Source organism: Brassica napus, chromosome A1, assembly GCF_020379485.1.
Source record: "Brassica napus cultivar Da-Ae chromosome A1, Da-Ae, whole genome shotgun sequence".
Classification (NCBI taxonomy): domain Eukaryota; kingdom Viridiplantae; phylum Streptophyta; class Magnoliopsida; order Brassicales; family Brassicaceae; genus Brassica; species Brassica napus.
This window is the reverse complement of record NC_063434.1, coordinates 6192008-6213296: the sequence shown is the minus strand read 5'-3', so window position 1 is coordinate 6213296 and position 21289 is coordinate 6192008. Positions and strand designations below refer to the sequence as shown.

At 33.3% G+C, this 21289-nt stretch overlaps 1 protein-coding gene and 2 pseudogenes across 1 annotated transcript; all 3 read right to left on the bottom strand.

Moving 5' to 3' along the window:
* Window positions 1-1426: 1426 nt before the first annotated feature.
* On the bottom strand, window positions 1427-4669 carry LOC106438433 (hydroxyproline O-galactosyltransferase GALT2). Its single transcript, XM_048740212.1, has 7 exons — window positions 3290-4669; window positions 2968-3209; window positions 2594-2884; window positions 2381-2509; window positions 2112-2285; window positions 1897-2004; window positions 1427-1811 (listed from the first exon to the last, which is right to left on the bottom strand). The coding sequence occupies exons 1-7, from the start codon at window positions 4197-4199 to the stop codon at window positions 1602-1604; spliced, it is 2064 nt and encodes a 687-aa protein (XP_048596169.1). The 5' UTR covers window positions 4200-4669; the 3' UTR covers window positions 1427-1601.
* A 5721-nt stretch (window positions 4670-10390) lies between these two features.
* LOC106350732 lies at window positions 10391-12484 on the bottom strand (annotated as a pseudogene).
* A 5777-nt stretch (window positions 12485-18261) lies between these two features.
* LOC106373640 lies at window positions 18262-19711 on the bottom strand (annotated as a pseudogene).
* Between the last annotated feature and the right edge of the window lie 1578 nt (window positions 19712-21289).

Sequence of the window (21289 nt, the reverse complement as noted above, 5' to 3'; positions counted from 1 at the left end):
CATAATTACAAGTAAGGCGTTCAGTTATTTGCAAAACAAATAGATTAGGGTAGAGACATAATTACAAGCCTCTACTGTTCTCTGCTTTACTCAGAGTTGTTCAGAAAGAGCTATTAAACTGTAACAGCGCCAACAAAACTATCAGGTAAAATCAATTCAGCTATAAGTATCAGTCCAGGTATAAGTATAGGTGCCGCTTGGGTTACCAGGATTCACAAGAGTAGTAGGGCTGGAACATGACAACTGGATCGCATAGTGCAAGAACAAGATTCACGAACGCCTGCAAAAACACAAGAGTGTGAGACTAAAAGAAGAGACTAAAAGACAAGGAGACAGCATAAAAGCAGTACATAAAGCTCCAAGTGTCAATTAATCAAAACAAGAAGAAGAAGAAGCTTACGTTCTGTACAGCCAAAAAGGAAGACTTTCTTCCCATAGAGCAATCCATCTTCCTCCTCCAATGCTTCCTGGCATACAACAAAAATATCAGAAGCTAGTACCAAACTGAAAAACCTGTCGACTCAACAATAGACAACAAAAAAGAAGAATGTAAACAAATCAACTTACTTCAAGATGTTTGAAGTCCCAATTGAATTCATAAAGCGCATCTAATTGGTCCCACTGCCACCACAAATGAACAAAACCATAAGCAAAATACATCAATGAAGACAGTGAACTCCGACGTTGAAGCCAAATTCTTCAAAAAACAATATACCTCAGTCCCCACCCGGTTTAGAATCTGAATCGCCTGCTGACGTCTGATTACTCAAACCGTATCCCATTCGGATCCCAACCAAATCCGATTGATGCTGCGTCTGAGACCTGAGATTAGGAAGAAACGGCGAGCCGTAACGGTGAGACGAACCACCGATCTTAGAAGAATCACGTTGATAGCTGCTTGTTGCTGCTGAGCCGCTTGAAAATCAGCTAGAGTACGATTCATCTGATGCTGGGAAGAGGACGAGTGGGAGAGAACGAGTGGGAGACGGAAACAAGAGCCGTCTCTTCTGTCTCTTGATTAAGAGACGTCCCTTAAGATAATTGTCTTTTTTCTTTTTTTTTTTAATTTTAAAACACTAAGAGACGGGTTAGGAGACCCCGTTAATGGTGCTCTGAGTTTTGAGTTTCTTTAGAAAGAGCTTCTTCTGCTAATGACTTTCACACCCTTCTTAACATTTCTCTGTTTTATTTACTTAAGCACTCATGAATGTTGCCAAGGATCCTGAGCAATTCATGACTCTTGTATGCTAAATAACCAAGCATTTTCCCATCTCTATGGACATGTGAAATGAAGAAGACAATTCAGCAGTACATAGAGATCTGTTCCAATGATCAAGCGAATGCAGTTTGATGGAAGCTAAATCTCGATAATCACAACTCAAGCTAAACATAAAGAGACCAGCAGATTAGTACTAGTACAGTGACCTTAGGTTTAATGCCTTTTAACTCTTTCTGAGATTACTTGTCACCAAATGTACAACAACAAACTGTTATCCTGATTGTGTAAGTGTACAACAATTAGCACCAAAGAGTAAAAAAAATACAAAAAGAGGTTTCAAATCTGTAATCATGTAAATCTCCTGACTAGTGGAATGTATTAGTCATCTGAAATTGCAGCATTGCGCTCGTCCTTTCAACAAATTATTCCACAGGCAGATCATCTGACTAGGAGACTGGTAATGTGCAGTGTAGTAGTTCAGTGTGCACCCGTACTGACAAAACTTCCAACTGTGTGAATACTCCACAGGCTGCATCGTGGCGTTGAATTGCTCCACCCACATTCCCATGCTCACATCTTCCATCTTGAACAACTGTGACCACAAAGTCAATTCAAACTTTCAGGAAAGATAACTCTTGCTATATGCTCATGATAAGAATATAAGATAAGAGTCTGACCCTAAGCTTTTGTTTTGAATTCTGAGAAACTATATATTTAGCAATGTTGCTTGAAATTATGTATCCAGGTCCATTGGCGTAAGGAGGATAAATAGATTCTGGCCACTCCTGTTACAGTAAATTAAGCAGACATCGTTTAGCATCTTATGCAGCTTCTGGCTTCTGAAACATACAAACAAGAGTTTATAAAGGCAAAGAACAACAAGCCACTGTACCTCCCATGTAACTGCCCACTTGCCAGTTCTAAGCGGACGATGTCGAAGATTTAGATTACCCATATAGAGAGATTGTTCCAGTGAGACTCCATCGATTTGTTTCAAGATTGATTCCACTCTGATGAATGTGTCATCGTCACATTTCATTATGTACGGAGCTGTCACATTCTGGACCTGAGAAGAGACATCATAATCAGCTCACATGTAACTTAACTACAGTGAGAGAACCTGTTAATGTACTGATCCATATCAGAGTATAGTATCTATACCCCAAATTCACAAATAGCAATTGTCTTGAGGACCACTAGCTCGTAGCGATCCATAAAGGGCAGAATCACAATATCTCCAAAATATTCAGCCTCTTTCTTCAGCATTGCATTCACTTCCTTTCTTGGATGCTACAAAAAAAAACTGCTCAGTTTCTTCAAAAACAGTAACTCTCCACTTCAGTGTTCGAATAAGAAAAGGTGGTAAGAGCTTACAAGTGCAACAAAGAATCTGGCTACTACAAGTGAAGACTTGATAGAAGGATGCTGCATCCATGTCTTTCTCACTGCCATACGCTCCGAAAAATGCTTAGTTGCAGACAGCACACCGATGAAAAGGCGAAAAGGAGTGCCAGGCAATGGAGGAGCCTTCCACTCTGAAGAAAATTCTATTGCTTTCTGAGGCGAGAGACTTGGATGTGATGTTGAAAGAGAAGTAGCATGAACAGAATGAATATCAACATCTCCTGTTATCGCCAGCCCTGTGGCATCTTCTATGGTGAATCCCTGAGAAGCCAGAAGTCACAACATATACATCAATTCGTTAATGAAGCATATAACATGTAGAATGCACATCTGATGAAACATACCGGTCGATAAGGGAATGATGTCACATGCCTTCCTCCAACATTTATGTGAAAACCGTCGATTCCAGCTCTCAGAGTTAGGACAAAGACTCTTCCTTCCGCAAAAGGGAATGACCAAGTGACTTCTGGTTTCTGTTCACGTCCTATAAACCGTTTGAACCAAGAAGTTGTCTTTGACTCCTTTGAGTCCACCATGTCAGTGTTGTCATTCTTCGTCCACTTCTCACATCTTTTGAATCCATCAACTGGAAATATACATTTACTTTGAATCAAAAGAGAACAAAAAAGAAACTTAAATTACACAGCAACTGAAGAAAGATCTTACCAAGCATGTCTGCGTCCTTCTTAGATGGACTCCCATCACATCTCTGAGCAACACCCCACTGCATTCTATAACAAGTATTATGCTCAATGACCGGCCTGTGACTCCAATCACCCTTGATTCTCGGGTTGAGATGAAGAATCTTAGGAGGATACTCCCCGTCTCCTGTCTTCAGCCCTTGCAACTCAACCATAAACTGAGAAACCAGAACCATCCCATCACCTCTTGTGAATCTCGAACGCTGCGGAACTGATTCTTCATGTGCGTACTGTGGAGTTCCGAGGATTGTAATGGAAGACCCCGCAGCAAGACCACAGGGAAGCAACATGATCCTATCAGCTTTACTCAAGTCATCTCCACTCATTGAGATCTGAGAAGGGCATGATGACTCCACCGCTCCTTCGTTCACAGAACTCTCTTCAATATTCTCCATCTTAAACTTATCCAAATCTTCCCAAGCTTTTGATCCAAGCATCCAAGCCTCGTCAGCCATTTTTTCAAAAGGAGACATGTGCTTAGTTCTGTTCCTACGTCTCATGATCTCTCCTGATATTCTACCGTACCGAAACGGAACCTGCTGAACTGGTTTATATTTAGACTCATTCATCTTCTTCTCATCTGGTGACACCTTCTGAGTAGTAGAAGCAGGCCCATGTTGACTCTCCTCATCTTCTAGCTTCCTATCCAACATGTCACTGCGTAACGACCCGCTTAAACTAACATCTGCAGTATCCCTTAACGCCCCATCTAAACCAGTGTCCCCACCTAACATAGCAACCATCTGGATGAAACGTGGGAACTTAAACGCTAAGAAAACCAAGTAGAACCCTGCTGTAGCCAGCAACAAATGTGACAACTTGAACCTCCTGGGACTATACACACCTCTGAAAGATTCGCTTTTTACCCGTTTCATTGTTACAAGCCTAAACTGAAGAATGGCGTATCTAAAATGTAGCGAGATTCATAAGAACAAACTTCATTCAAACACTAAACTGAGATTCAAATAACCTATCAGCAAAGAGAAAGGCTTAAGACCCTACAGTAAAGGTTAAAGCTTTGCACGATCTGAAGATTGATAAGAGTCCACGGAATCGAATCAAATCAAATCAAATCAGCCCAGATGTCTCAGTTTGACACGAGAGTCTTTTAAATAAATTAAAAAAAGGCTCTCTTTTTGGCAGAAGAAGAAGAAGAAACAGAGAGAAAGTTACGAACTTTAAACCCTCCCAATGAAGCAAATCTTCAATCTGATTTTAGCGGGTTTATCTCCTTGAATCTAGGGATAGAAGCAAACTATTACAGAGGAGAACGAAACCCACTGAAAGAGGATGAAGGAGAGAAATCAAAAGGAAGAACCTTTTTTCATTTTTAAATTCAAAAAGTAATTCAAACTTTCACCTTTTTTCTTATCTAACATTCATATGAGTAATTTTAGTGGATTTCAGTTTGAAAACAGAAACGATTTAAAATTATAAGTCATCATTTTCTCGGTAATTTATTTCGTGATTATGATATATTTTAAACTAATGAGTTTATACGTAACTGTTAAGTGTTAAACCAGATCATCAATGGTACAATTTTTTTCTCTAATCTGGTTATAGTTATGTTTTTTTGTTAAATGAAACATATAAATCAAACAAGAAGTTCAATTTACTCGGTTTATTATGATATGGATTTCGGTTTATTCTTCTTCTTTTTTACAAATAAAAGTGATCATGTTAAAGTCAAAAAAAATTAGGGAGATTATTATATATGGGACATCTACTTGAGAATTTTTTGGTGCTGGGTCTGGTTTGGAGGTTTAGTGAATTGTGTCCGGTTTAGCAGAAGATGCGAATTATAGATGTGGGAATAATCAATATTTATATGCAGTCTGACAATTAAACAATATTGCTGCAAGAACATATTAATTTAACAGTTATAGTTTGGATCAGACATTTTAGTACTTTAATATTTTATTTGATGTAAGAGACATAAGAAATTGAAACATATTAAATCTATACTATACTAAAAGGGCTTAATAAACCCTTCTTAGCCTGTCCACGTCGACAATTATATTCATCCAATCATGTTCTATTAATTGTCCACGTCAGATACGGATTATTGTGGTTGTGGGCTTCAATTTTTAGTTCGGTCTGTTTAATATTTTAGCCTGTCAAACATAAACTCATCATTTAGGCATGTTGAACATAATCGCCAAACCCTACTTCTCATCTTCCATTCCTCATCTCGCCAAAACCGTTTCGTAGATCAGACGAACCACCTCTCCACTATCTTCTCTAATCAAACCTTCGTGTAATCATAGCTCATTCAAAGGTTCCCTTTCGTCTTCCCCTCTATCAATCTCTCTATAAAACACTTTTCTCATATTTTGCTCCGATTAAAATCGATAATATCCTCTCAAGAATCTACGGCATTGGAATCCACCGGCAAATCTCCAGTATCCAGCGATCGGAAGCCAAAACGGAAGATCCTTTCCTCCTCCGCGATTTCGAAGACACCTAACGGGAAGTCCGTTGCAGCTTCCGAGATTGCAATCAAACCAAACGGCAAAACCGCTGTTTCCTCTGCCATTCCGAGATCGCAATCTTCCTCCGCGCACGGTGACGATGTGATGTTCTTCAGAGATGTCACAATGCGCCCACATCAAGAGGAGTTACGGTTTCGTCTGATATATTTTTGGGAGGCTCGAAACCCAAACACAAAGACACTCAGTGGCGTGGAGATGCTCCTCATTGACGAGCAGGTCCGTCTTCTATTGATCGGTTGATATAGTAACATTTACGTAATGATAAGAGAGCTATGAAATATATGAATTATATTGCAATCCATCTCGGCATGATGTACTTCTATAGAGTGATTTCTATTTATCATACTCCTACATAAAAATAACAGTACTTTCTTTTATATTTCAACCTCATATGAATACTTGGATGCTTGATCTTATTAACTTTGGTTTGATTTATCTAAAGTATAATGCCAACTGAGTTGTTTAGTGACATATAGTTTCTATTAATCCATTCTTTCTCAGGTTTTTTGGATCATTGAAAAGAACTTGGGAATTCCATGGAAATTCTGTTCACTTATTTCGCTGACGAACCTTTGGCAACTGATTTGGTAAATTCCTGAAGTTTGTTCGTTCCTGGAGTGAACGTATATCTTCAAGCCACAATAGAAGCTACAGCTCGCAAGCAGTTTTTTTTACAGAGAGCTTTCTGTTTGTAGATAGCACAGGTTCATCGATCTCTCTGTTTTGTAGATAAGCACGTTCTCATCGTCCTACTCTAGCTAATGGCCAGGATGTGGTTTTTTTATCTGATCTTAGTTTCGTTTTAAGCCTTTCATATGATGGTCTGAGCAACTGATTCCATTCGAAATTTTATTACTTTTTATTAAATCAACGAATGCATCAAGTTGATCCATCTCATGATAATGGTTGTCATAGTAACACTTTTAATCTTCTATTTTATTTGGTTGTCAGGAAACGGTTATTCAAGGTTTTATCTTAGCAGGACGGTTGAGACGTATATGCCTCACTTGAAAGCAGGTTCTGTTTATTTACTGAACAAGTTTTACGGGTCCAGAAGCAAAGATCAGTCCAGTGTCGCTGATCATAGTGTCACCATTTCGTTAGCTTTGAACTTTGTCCTCTCGGTTCTTTAGGACAGTCCGGTTCCTTTTCAGGAAGACTGGTTCAGGTTCCGTAGCCACGAGGAGTTTGAAGCTAATTGTGACCTCAAGGTTGACCTTTATGGTAAGTCCTCTATCTAATTGTCGTTCGCAAATAGGAGTCAATTGAGCTACAGTTGGGGTTTACTCTTAAATCTTGAGGTTAAGTCTTCAGTCTGTGAACAACTGCTGAATTTATTTAGTCATGAATCTGTGGGTTAAGTTTTAGTATAGTATACATACGTTTTGATGTTATTATTATTGTATAACTTGGATATTCACCGAACTTAACCTATATAGACATACATTTGTTATTTTTAAAGAGTATAAGTTCGATATTTACCAAACTCAACTCTTACTATTTCAGATTATCTTGGACACATGAAGTTGGTCAATGGGCAGCCTCTGACGGACTGTCCCATCCTTAACGGAGTTGATATAGCAAAGAAGCGGCATCTGAGGGTTCATGTGCAGACACGTGGGTAAGTTTGCCCATTAATATCGACATTTTGTATGTGTGTTTATCTTAACATTTGAGTTTAAATATTATAGCGGACCATTGATGAAACTATACATATGGGACAAAGCTGCAGCAGATTTCTGCCTGAAGTACAAGTCATATGGGAGGACTCCAAGTGCTATTTTAGTCACCACATTGAATCCCAAACAGATTGGAGGTTAGCATATCCAGCTTTAATTTTATCATTTTGTGATATATAGAGTTTGTTATCGTTTTCTGAATCTGATTACTGATACATTCATGTGTAAACATCAGGAACCCTTGCTCTGACTACTATGTCATCTTCACGGGTTTTTATGGACACTGATGTCCAACCAACAAGAGATTATCTTAGCTGGTATGTATTTATGTTTTGAGATATATTTTCTTCCAACTCCAGTACTGACATGATTAAGGCTTTCTCATTTTTTCAGGTTGGACTCCAACTCGGATATTGCTTGGAAGATTAATGCAGAGATTGTGACTAAGCCTGTGGCAGTCACTATAGCTGAACTATTCTCCTACATCAAACATGAGAATGCAAACATGAGAATGCGAAGGTACAAGAGTTGCCTTTTTTTTACTAATTTATTATGATATTCATGGGTACTTCTGATAATTTTTAATATATTGTTGTAGATTGCTTGGTTTGAGTGCACAGCAACTATAAATCATGTTTTCAGTGGCTCAGCTTGGTATTATATTTCCTATGGTGTGTGCCATACAATTTCCTAAAAAATACACAATAAATTGTGAGTTTTAACCATTTTGAATTCATTGGAAAACAATGAATACATAAAATAAATTTAGACCACCAACACGTAAAAATTGGAGGATGAAATTTTTGAAGTCTCAAATTTTATGTACATCCAAATGATATGAACAACAAAGCCGTGCATGCAGGTATTTTTTTGTTTATTCAGTTCTAAAATAAAATAAAAATGTTTTAACTTTGGTCAAAAAAATGTTTAACAAAAAAAGAATCAAATATTCTGGAAAAATATACATAATGCAAGGAATAGACTTGTGAAATCGAACGCAGAAAAATAAAATTTTGGATACGTTTCCTTCTGTGAAACACGTAAACACAATAAAATAAAAAGTATAAACAAATATAATGACCTTTCCATCTTAAAACTGTTCCCACTAACTTCAGACAATTAGAGGCCATAAAAAACCGGAAAAGTTAGTAAAGCATTAATTAAAAACTAGATTTTGATCTGTGCTTTCCAAGGGTAAAATTTTTTTATGATTAAAAATTTATATAATTAATTTTTGTCTTCATTTAAAGTATGTTTTGGTACAAAATCAGAATTCCAAAATTTGTGGTGATGATTGTTTTGCATTAGTTTTTAGTTTCAATTTTGTTTTTAGATTTGGCTTTAGATTTTGATTTTTGGTTTTTAGTTTTTAAGTTTCTATTTTTATTTTCGAATTTTGATTTTGGGTTTTAGTTTTTAGATCTGCTGAGTTAGTTTGAACTGATATTACCAACAAGCAAATCTCAAATAATCGAACATATAATTTAAAACTGAAAAAATGACAATTTTTTTAAAAAAAAATTGCAATAGTTTATTTTGTAAATAAAAAAAAATAACCCAAGTTTTCAGGTTTTGGTTTTTAGTTTTTAGATTTGGTTTTTGGTTTTGCTTTACGTTTAAGTTATTTTTTAAATCAGTAAATTATTTAAGAAAAAACAATAAATTATTTAAAGTTAACTTTGAAAATTATCAAAACAGAGTGACTGTTACTTAAAATAAAAAATACATTAACATATTTTAGAGTACATGATTTAAATAAGTGATTAATAATGGATAATTTTGTTTTGTTAAAAATATTAAACACCTTTGGGCCTGAAAATAGTAATTGATTTTTTGATTCATTAAGGTGGAATGTTTATTCAATTTTTTTTTGAATTTTCTCCTTAATACTAAGCCCAAAAATCAAACCATATAATTTGTCCTAAAAACAAAAGTAAGCCTAAGACTTATCCCATAGATAACCACCATTTTTTAATTTAATTTACACATACTAATCATGTTGGTTTAATTTAATTAATGTGGTTCAATCAACTATATGGTGTCTATTATTTGTAAAACTCTAGAAATAGTCCTAATTTAAATGACAACCAGTAGATAAAAAGAATGACTCTATTTTAATAGAGTAAATATATAAAAGTCAAGAAAAAAAAACTAACACAACAAAATGAAGAAACAAGCTAAAATATTGTTTTAAACTAACACAGCAATGGAGAGCTATTTTCTCTATTATTGTTTTAATCTGTTTAATATTCAATAAAATCTTTTATAAGTAAAAATAAACTAAAATAATATAGTACATAATATCCGCATATGAATTAAAAAACACTATTTTCAAGTAAAATAAAATATAGAATATGATTTTTTTTTAAGGATTCAACAAATAAATTTGAGACAAAAAAAACTCTTGAAATCAACTAATTAAGAAAAAAATGAATAAATACAACAATATAAAAGCAAACAAAATGTACATAATACAAACCGCGCGTACCAATAACACTCGATTTTAATGAGAATGTAAAAATCAATAAACCAATAACACGAAACTTGAAAAGTATAATAATCATTACAAACCCATTTCTCACTAACATCCCCTAAGTTTATTTATTAATTCAGTGGCTTTAATGTGTACATAAGTGTTAATTTTAAGGGTGTTTTTATATATGTACTTCGGTTCAGTTTTATTAAGATCGATTTACGGATTATTAAACTTACCAACACATTGTATTAGCCTTAGCCACTAACATAAGATATCTAAACAAATTTGGTTACTTGAGAAATAACTCAATTATGTTGGAAAATTGTATATGCAGCCATGAGACATATTGTGGCTTTAGCTCAAATTGGTAGAATAATATTCTGCGCTTAATTTTATGGTATACTATTCTTTCTCAAAGTTCATTTCTCTGAAGTGTAATTGTTCAAACTAGGTATGTGGAGGATGTGTAGTAATTTTAGCAACTGGCCAAAAGAAAAAAAGCATACATGACACTCCTTCCTTAATAATTTAAAATGCAGTGCAAACTGGATATAAGAAACATAAAATATGTGGTTTTACCTAGCTTAATATATGGTACACAGAGAAGTTCAACTCCCCCCCCCCCCCACCCCAAAATATATAGATATAATAAGAGTAAAGTTTAATTTGACAACCCAATAAAAATCATTAAAAACTTTAAAGATAGAATAAGAGTAAAGTTTTAATATATGAGTTTAAGCAGAAAATGCCTATAAAACTTAGAGGGTGATCATCATGAAAACCTAACTAGGAGCAACATTTCGGCGATCTCGAATTATCTATGTATTATGAACTCAGTTTAATTATTCGATCAAAGTAATTAAACACAATTCATTATAGTTTTAAAAAGAGCAGAATCTTCATGTAACATTTAAACAACTAAAGTCACTGCATGTCCTCCCTCTCTTATACTTTATGTTAGGTGCTAAAGACTTATAAAAATTCATAATGTTTTCAAAAATTTAGTGTCCATACACCATAATCTACTGTTAGATTTAAAACCAATTATCCGCGCGTAGCGCGGAAAACGATCTAGTTTTATTAAGAAAAACAAAACGGGTATATTCGGCTAAGGATTTATAGACCATGCTTCTCCAAACGGTAAGAAACCATAAACACACGGTTGTTAATGATTTTGTCGTTGTTCTTGTTCATGTGATCAGTGCCCCCCAAGATCCTCTGCTTCCATTGGTGCTAGCATTATGATTCATGTTCATAATGTTGTTAAAGTCCACTTGTTCTGATCATCTAGTTTGCGGCAACCGTTATGAGAAGAGCCCAGAACAACAGATCCACCAATATATTGGTTAGTCAAAGGATTACCAATAAAAACATTGGATCCAACGTCGTAATTATCTTGTTGAAACGATCCATTATGGAAATTTGAGCGATCTATTGGTGGAAAGTTCCGAAATGGAAACACCATATCGCCATGAATTTAAGGCAAAGAACCATATTGGTTCCCAACAGCAATACCAGAAAGAGAAGAACCACCATAAGAGCCAACAAACTCATTGGGTTTTTTGAACATGTGAGAAAGGTTGGTGATGATTAACTTGTTGGATCTCAACAAAAGGTTGGTCTCTTTGTGTACGCTTGATTTTACGGCCACTTCCACCAATCGGTACGTTCCTTACCGCTCGCCCATCAGCAAGACCGGATCTGAGAATTTGGAGGTTTGAAACATTTTTTAAGAACTCTAAAAATTTTGGGGGCCGGAATCAATGTTTAAGAGCTTAAACCTATGCAAAAAACTTCTAAAAATTTTGGGGACCGAGGCCAATGTTTCATTCGGTTGTCCCCAGATCCGGCCATGCCCATCAGTCCAGTATCGGCGACAGTTCTTGCATTTGTACCGCGGTTGAGATACGCTGTAGTTGTTGTAGTAACAGAACTTGGTGTTCTTTGAGTTACACCTTGGACACACTCGCAGCGGAAGCTTCTCTTCATTCAGTTGAGTGTGTCCTTTCACGGAAACATTCAAGTTCTCCATTTCTCTAACAGCTACCAATTGGTTTTCTTGTTGTTGTTGTTGTAATTTTGTTGGTGTTGTGAGGCCGTGAGGGTGTCTTATATAGGTTCTTGGTAGCTGGAAATTGAAGAAGAGTTAAGTTTGGATTGTAGAAGGGTAAGACTATGGGCCAAACATGTCAAAGATTGTGCACTAATAAAATCAGAATATCTATCTATACACCATAACCCTTAGGCTAAGCATAGTAAAAAAAAAGCAAGTCTCTTCAACTATTGGGTGTATATGAAAAGAAAGAAGATATGATAAAATGAGTTAACTCATATAGAAAACAAAAATAAGGAAAATTTTAGTTTAATATGCTAATTTAAAATAAACATAAATTATAGGTGTTTATTATGAAAGAGAATATGAACGCACATGTGCGCGGTTTTTAAGTTTTCTCTATATAGATTTTGTTTTAAATTTTTTTCTATAATTGAAAATTATACAAATTGTGACTAATGACCAGACTAAATATAAAACCATACCAGTAATTAGAAAGTAGATGTTCAACCATAATAGAAATATATTATTTCTTGGAGACTTATAGTGGTTAATTTTGAGAAAGGAAGAACACATATGTATTTGATTTGAGAATTAGAATGTATATGGTTGTGGTTGAGGATATACACTTGAGATATACTTCTAAGCCTATAAGCACTAGTGGTATTGTACATAACCAGGCCCGACTCAAAAGATATATGGGCCGAGTGCATAATCAAAAAATTTAGTGTCTTTTCTTGCACAAATAAAATTAGAAGGTTCGAACCTTTCAGATAATATAATTAGAAGGTACGAATCTTAAGCAAATCATATAAAGAAACGGGTTCACACAAAAATATCGACCCGATCAATACAAAATATATCTCTAGAGTACATACAAGATCTTAGTTCTCGAAGACAGAAAAAGATCTTCGAACGTCAACGTGAAAACTCTTAGAAGTAGATCCAGAACTGGAAACCGAAGTAGAGGAAGAAGAATAAGCATGATGATGAGATGATGCCATCTTATTAGACATCATCGTCATCATCATCCCACCAGTGAAACAATCATCTTTATACTCTTCTTCTTTGATTGTGTCTAGCTTCTGCTTCGCTGCTCTATGCCTCCTCATCACCGTTACGAATTGAGGCGGAGCCACTTCTGATACAAACCTTGCTAGACGTGAAGTAGCCATTTCTTGTGATGTCAAATAAGTATTTAACAAGAACGGTGTGTAAAGAAATTAAAGGAATGATTGAGGTCTCTTGGTTTAATTATGGAACGCTGGAGATATGAAGCTCATATATATATGTAGATGATGGTGTGTATTGCCTACGTCCAAGGGCATCTGTTTTGACGTTTTGTACCGTCAATATAGCTTTTGTTATTAAATGCATGGACACGTGTACTATACGTCTTAATTGATTTTGTCACGAGTAATTTTAGGGTCTGAATGTGATGCAGAGAAAAAGCAGAACAAAAGCGGGAGAAAATGTTATGCAGTCAAATCTGCAATTAGTAACCATTCACTATTTTAAAGGCAGGACAAGAAAAAATAATAAAATAATTATTAACTGTATGCAGAACATTTTAATACAAGTTCTGCATGTACAAGGGAAAAACAAGCGGTGGTGATGCAGGTGACCAGAGCCGGGCCTAGGCTTTTCAAGGCCACAAGCCCAAACAGAAAAATGGCTGGAAAAAAAGACTTTGCACACAACAGTATTCGAACCCAGGTCTCCCTCAAAAACTCTGGTACATGATGACCACTAGACTATAGACAGTTTTAACCAAAATGTGGCCGGTTAGTTACTTAATAAAATAGCGGCCGGAAGCATGGGCTTCTTTCGCTTGGGCCCAGGACCGGCTCTGCAGGTGACCAATCTCTGTTTTGACTTTTTTTTTTAATTAGTTAAATATTTATTTTGTCTACTATTAATTAACTACTTATTGTGTTTTTTCAAACTAAAGATTCTTAAATATGGTTTAATAGTTTATCTTTGGGCAATTGTCAATAATAGCACCTTTTGAAGTTTATATCTCAAAAATAGCACTAGAAGGAGAAAGTCACAAAAATGACATTCATTAAAGGGTAAAATATCCCTAATACCCTTGGTTTAAAATTAAATAAACAAACAAAAATAAATAAAAATAAATAAAAATAAAAATAAAAAAATAAAAAAAAAATTTTTATAGTTTCAGATTATATGTTTTCAGATTCGAAAATTTTATAATTTTTTTTTGAAATTTTTTTTTTCGAAATTTTTTTTATTTTTTTTCAAATTTTCTTTTTATAATTTAAAAATACTTTTTGAAACTGTTTTTTAAAAATTTTATTTTTTATTTTAGTATTTATTTTTTATAAAATTTTAAACCCTAATTCCAAAACCCCACCCCTTAACTCTAAACCCTAAGGTTTAGATTAATTAACCCAAGGGGTATAAGTGTATATTTACCTCTTTAATGAAACCTATTTTTGTGACTTTGAGTCTTGAATGCTACTTCGGGAACAAAAACTTGGTTTAGTGCTATCCTAGTCTTTTTTTCTTTATCTTTTCACTTTGTAAAGATATATTATATACTATAATATTTTCATATACAATAATTTATATTCTCATTACATATTCATAGTTTTTACATAATAACTATTTATGCTGTTATTTTTTGTATAATAGAAAAGTATATAACTTCACTAATTAATCATATATAGTGTTTTGAAAAATATAAAACATATATCTTATAATTATTTTTATTTTTATTTTTGATGATTAATAAATAAATGAATTAATAGTTGTGTATAAAAACTAAATCAGTAAATGAATTCATGCATGTTATTGATAATTCATATATTGATTACATATATTGGAAAACTTGTAACAACTAAAACTAAAACTATAAATTTAATGAATGCATGCACAATGAAAAATATCAAACATATTTTTTGCTATTACATATTATTTTTGTTTGTTAAAGATAACTTTTTTTAGTATTTTTACATATACTAAGAAAACACATTAAATCAATAAAATAAATCAGACTATAGTAAATAATATATATTTATTTGGTATATTTATAATTTTCTTATAATTTAGTTTCAGTATGTTATACATGATTTTATTACTTATATATAGTAAGTTGTATTTTGTTTAGATATTTTTTGCTCCTACATATTATTCAGATCATTTTTTCAGATATTTTTTAGATTTTTCACTTGTTTCGGACAGTTTATGACACTTTCGGTTCGGATATGTTTTATAACACCCTACAAAACTTATTCATGTATTTTTTTTTACATTTTGGACTTGATACAAGTCATTTTTTCGGTTCGGGTTTGGAACGAAATTCAGGTTAAGGATTTTATGTCCAGCTCTAATTAACGTCTTTGGATCATAGTTAGATTTTAATTTAGATTATAAAAATAATTAAAGAGAAATGGAATACTCTTTGTCATTTTAATGAATTTTATCTAACTTTTAAGTTTCAATATATTTATTAGAATCATAATACTTTTTTTTGTTTTTGGTTATTTTTTTTTTTAATTGTGTTCACATTTTATATAATGTTTAAATTTTATTTATATTTATTAAATTAATAAAAATAATAATTCATAAGAATTTGTATTTTTGTTTTAGATATTTAATTTACAAATTATTTTTAACATTTGGTTAAATACACTAATTCGATAAATTAGCTTAACGAGTTAAATATGTATTTGTTCTGCATGATCTGCTTGATCTGCGTTTATTCTGCTTGATCTGCATTTGTTCTGCTTGATCTGCGTTTTGGGTTTGATCTGCGTTTTCTTGATCTGCATGCCATTCTAAGCCTTAGTTTACTTTTTTTAAAGAGTAATTTTTAGTTTACGTTCCAAAATTTTAAAAAGCTTTAAAATTAATACTCCTGGATTTCTCTATAACCTCCTCTTGAAGAAATCGTTCATAAGGTGTGATTAACTGCTTACTCACGAATTACATGCAATAAAACAATGAGATAACAAGTAAGAAAATTGTATCTGCAACTCCGTCCTGTCACCGGTTATTGCTTCAGCCTAGCCTTTTGATTCATTCTCTAGTTTTTAGAGGTGATGCGTGTGAGATGGTTGGACCTTCAGGTGGTCTCTGCAGGTTCATTTCCCTCTCCGTGACGGCACGTTTGGTCTCCGGCTATCCCAGTGCCTTGTGGGTCTTCGATCTTCTCGGCAAGCTGGAGTCCATCAATGGCTTGCAGGTGCTCGTCTCAGCGTGTTTTTAGCCAGCCACATCTCAGCCCGTTTTACGGCTTCTTTTGGCCGAAGCGTCTCTGTTTCGGTTCTAGGAAGCCTTCAGGTTATCTCTTCACTCCCCCTATCTATAGATCAAGTTCAAGTCTCGGGTTAGTGTGTCGAATACGACCTCTCCGTATCCCTGTACTGGTCAGGGTCTGGTAAGAGAGACGGACTTGTTGAGGATGGCGGTTCCCCTTAACTAGTTGGTCTGTTTCGATTTCCATTTCTTGATAGTCGGTTAGAGAAAGAGAGTGTCGTGTGGATTGAGCAGCTGTGTGTCGGCGCTGGTTTGAGAGAAAGTATCTTTGCAGTGGTCGTCTAAATTTCGATTTGGTCGGCGTCGTTGGCCGCGGACATCTGGTGATGATGGGAACCGGTAACGGATCCCCGAACCTTAGGTTTTTTCCCTCCCGCTGTTTTTATGCTTTTCTCTCCTTGTGTAATAGTGATAAGCCTAATCTATTTGTGAGATTCACTGTTTATTCGACGATTAGCCGGAGGTCTTGTTCCGGTTCCCGTTTATCGGGTTGATATTTTAATCTAATATATATAAAAAAAAAAAAAAAAGTAAGAAAATTGTAACTAAGAGAGAAAATAGTGATGCGTTTGCCAACTTCTCAATACTATATATAGGGATAGATAATGAAGTTAAGAAAAATAGAAAATATTAACAAAAGTCAATAAATAAATATAGTAAAGAGATACTATGCACGTGTCAAATTAACTGTGGAAGACCTGTCATATCTGTCTTTGTCGGAATCGATGACTGACAAAAGAAGGCTTTTCCGCGTCTGAAACTTGTGGTAAACTGTAAGTGGTCGTATCCACGTGTCGGTCAGCAAAATCTGGGAGTTTTCTATGTCCTTGTTATAGTTTTAGATTTTGTTAAATACTCCATCCGTTTCTCAATATAAGTCGTTTTAGAGAAACTTTTTTGTTCCAAGTTATATGTTGTTTTCGGTTTTCTATGTAACATTTATTAATAATTAATGTTATCTGACCAATGATAATATATCTTCTATTTTTCTGTTGGTTGAATTATGGTTATGTAAATAATTAATGATGTTTTTGTTTCGAAAATATAAGAAATTAATGATTTTCTTAATCTATGTGCGTAGCTTTAAAACGACTTATATTAAAAAACGGAGGGAGTATCATTTAAGATTGTTTTTCATATTTTGTCAACATTAAGATTTTTTTCATATTATTCATAAAAGTTTTTTTTTTAAGTATCATATAAAGTGGTCTTTGGCTCTAGGAAATCTGAGAGAACAGTTTGGTCTATATATGTTATTTTTATCTATTTCTGTTACATTTATTTGGCAAAAATTATGTTATATTTATAGTTAATCAACGATATACTCATGGACAAAAAAAATTGTACTCTTAGTTACATTTAAAAAAATTATCCATACACATTTTTAACAACTATTATAAATTGGAGATATGATATTCACTAGCTTTAGACACATGTGTTGTTTCAGGCTACGCGTGAGTTATATTGTACTGAATAATATTATTACAAAAATATTTTTCAATTATTTTATTGTATAACCTCATTGATTCGTTTCATCAATTTAAGAAAACATTCAATTTACTTGGACTTACTTATTGACTTTTGTAGTCTTCTTGATGTATATGTAAAATTTATTTGTAAATTGACTTATTTCAGATATTAACCATGCTTTGAATTATTGTTTTTATCATTATAGTCATATAGAATATTGATTTTTAAATGATAACATAAATTCAATATCTACGAAGTCATAAGAAAAAGAAGAAAAACTGGAATTAAATTATATCTGCCAAAAAGGTCTTTCATAGTTACAAGAGTATCCAAATTTCTTAAAAAGTAACGAAGTGGCATGAATGACCTTCACTTATATTATATCGAAATTACATGAGTTCATTATATTGGACTGCTAGAGATATATAAGGCCATAAGATTAAGATTGTGAAGCCTGTAAAACCCACAAAAATTATGCATGTTAGCTAACGATCCTGAAAAAAAGTTTACGATCGGGTCAACATGTCAGTTATAAGTTTTTTGTTTTGTTTTTGACTAAAACGCATTCGCATATGATATCAAGACTTACGAGACAGATTCCAAAATAACGAAATGATCACGACTAGATAATTATATAAAAAGATCAGACAAACATCTTATGTCTGGATCTTTTTGGACACAAATATGAAACTTTCATAACTAAGAAAAAACCCAACACAAAATATAAAAACTGAAACATTATTAGCTTAAGAATAAGAAAAACGGGAATAACGGTTGATACTGAAGGTCCAGATGATAGGAAGGTCCTAAACACGCACTTGTTTCTGCTTCCGTTCATGTCATCAGTGCTTGGAGATATGTCCCTTGCCTCCACTCGTACTAGCATTGTGGTTCATGTTGGTAGTGTTGTTGAAGCTCTGGTTCCACATGTTTGGATCCTCTTGATTAGAGCTCACAACAACAGATCCACCAGTTAATTGTTTTACCAAAGGGTTATCAATCAAATCACTGGATCCAGCGTCGTAATAACCTTGTTGGAATGATACATCAGAGATGTGTAAGGCATCCATTGGTGGAAAACTACCAAATGGAGGCACATTTGTTACCATATCACCATGAAACTCAAGCAAAGAACCGGAATGGTTCCCACCAACAACAGCAGCAGCAGAAGAAGAAGAACCAACAAACTCGTTGGTTTCTTGATCATTTAAGAAAGGTTGGTGATGATTAACCTGTTGGTTCTCAACAGAAATCATCTGAGAAAAAGAAGGCTGGTCTAACCTGTTACGTTTGATTTTACGGCCAGTTCCACCAATCGGTACGTTCCTTAATGTCCCACCATGAGTCCAGTATCTACGACAGTTCTTGCATTTATAGCGCGGTTGAGACGCACTATAGTTGTTGTAGTAACAGAACTTGGTGTTGTCTGAGTTACACCTTGGACACACTCGCGCTGGAGGCTTCTCTTCATTCGCTTGGTTGTCTTCTTGAACAAAAAGACCAGAGTAATCCATATCTCTCTAAATACAAGTCTTAAATTATATGATAATGTTTGTTGTTGGTATGATTTTTTTGGTGTTGTGGGGCTGTCTACTTAAATAGGCTATTAGGGCGTGAAAAATGAAGACGATATACGTTTCGGGTTTAGAAGAGTGTGATTATGAGAACAACGTGTCAAAAGTTGTGTAGTAATAAAATCAGAAGATCTGTACACACCATAATCCTTAGGGTGCCTAGTTAAAAACCAAGACTCTCGTACTCTTAACTCTTGTCCTTATATGATTAATGGAGAATCAAGAAGATGTGGCTAAACGAGAGTCGTATTCACATAAACAAAATCTGGAGACATTGAGTGAATAGTGACAATTTAAAACAGAACTATTACCATAAACTGCAAGTATCAACTACGAGTAGTATGTGTAAACTGTAAACATATATATATATATATATATATATGATTTATTGTATTTAACATGTATAAAACTGGTGAGGATATAACGGATTAGATAATAACACCAATTAAATCAATTAATATAAGCCATTTAACAAAAAAAAATCAATTAATATATTTTCTGAAATTTCAAAAAAACTACCTGGATAAACAACTCTACTAGAGATTAATTCAGTAATGATTTGTTGAGAAAATAATGTCTATTAGAGTGTTCTTTATGTATAGGTTTCAACCTCGACCAGTTTTAATGTAATTATAAATCTAAAACTTTTGTAAAAGCTACGAATTAACAAACAATGTTAGCCTGGTCCGGTATGGAATGACTTATAATCATGGAATCAACTCTATTACCGGTCTCATGTTTGAATTCGGTTAGAAATTAAGTTATTACTGGTGCCGTTTTCTTAATTAATTCGTTAAATCTTTAATACCGTTCTTTTGGAAGGATTAGTTAGACTTCGACGTAGATAGTCTTGATTAAAAAATTCTGCTAAATTACAAAACAAAAAAAAATCAAATGTGTTAACTATAGTCGCATTAAAAATATATTATCGTTATATAAATAAATAAATATATATATATATATATGTATATATATTACTTTTAAAAACTGGTGAAAATATATTTTTGATTATTTAACAGCAACATCTAACATATATTAAACCACAAAATAAAATTATTTAACTAAATTATATTTGAAAAGTGGCAAACTCTTAGATTAATAAAATTTAATAGATATTTAATACATATAAGAAATTTATCATGTGTTACATACATCTAAGTTTTGTTTTGTAAGTATTAGATAAAATATATGAATAGATAAACTATTTGAAAAATAAAAAAATTTGTAAGATAAAAAATATGCAATATGCAATATGCAATATACAATTTCAACTAAAGAAAATATATCAAAAGGTAGTTAATAAAAAAAATTAATAGAAACTTTTATAATATAGAAATTAACAAAAATATAAAAAATTATTTTTCAAAAATAAATTATTTAATTAAAAATCAATAACTGCTCTAATCCTAACAAAATGAAAAAGGATTTTTCTATATATTTAAAATTGTATAAGAAGAATTGTTTTTCAAGCAAAATATCTACATGTATTGCTTTATGGAATATATTACAAAATTTAGTATATAATATCTAAAGTAAATTTAAATTTGAAATTTTAAAAAGCTAAGTAAACAAAAATAATGAATACAAAAAAATACAAAAGAGAACAAAAAACATTTATATGTAATAGATACTGAAATAAATACTGATAATGAGAAAGTTCGTACAGATTGCGAAAATAAGTTTTCTTAAATAGCGAGAGATATGTTACAAGATTCCAATACTTAATAGTTACTACAGGTACAAAAAGCGGTATCAATTGTAAAGACATTAGTTGACAATACTTATCAAAGTATCAATGCCAAGAAGACATGAAATGAAACTCGACTATAAGAGTAAAGTTTGTACGGTTGACCACACCAAAGAACAACGTTTATATATCGAGTAACCTATTTTAAAACATCTCCAAAAATCACTTTATAACTTAAAAACTTGAAGTAAAA

Bases quoted from the DNA above. Each gene is read 5' to 3' on its own strand.
- LOC106438433 (XM_048740212.1), bottom strand. From the start codon at position 4,199: ATGAAACGGGTAAAAAGCGAATCTTTCAGAGGTGTGTATAGTCCCAGG. The intron at 3,210-3,289 runs GTAAGATCTTTC...GTATATTTCCAG, and splicing joins GAAGGACGCAGACATGCTTG to TTGATGGATTCAAAAGATGT. The intron at 2,510-2,593 runs GTAAGCTCTTAC...TTTTTTTTGTAG, and splicing joins CCAGATTCTTTGTTGCACTT to CATCCAAGAAAGGAAGTGAA.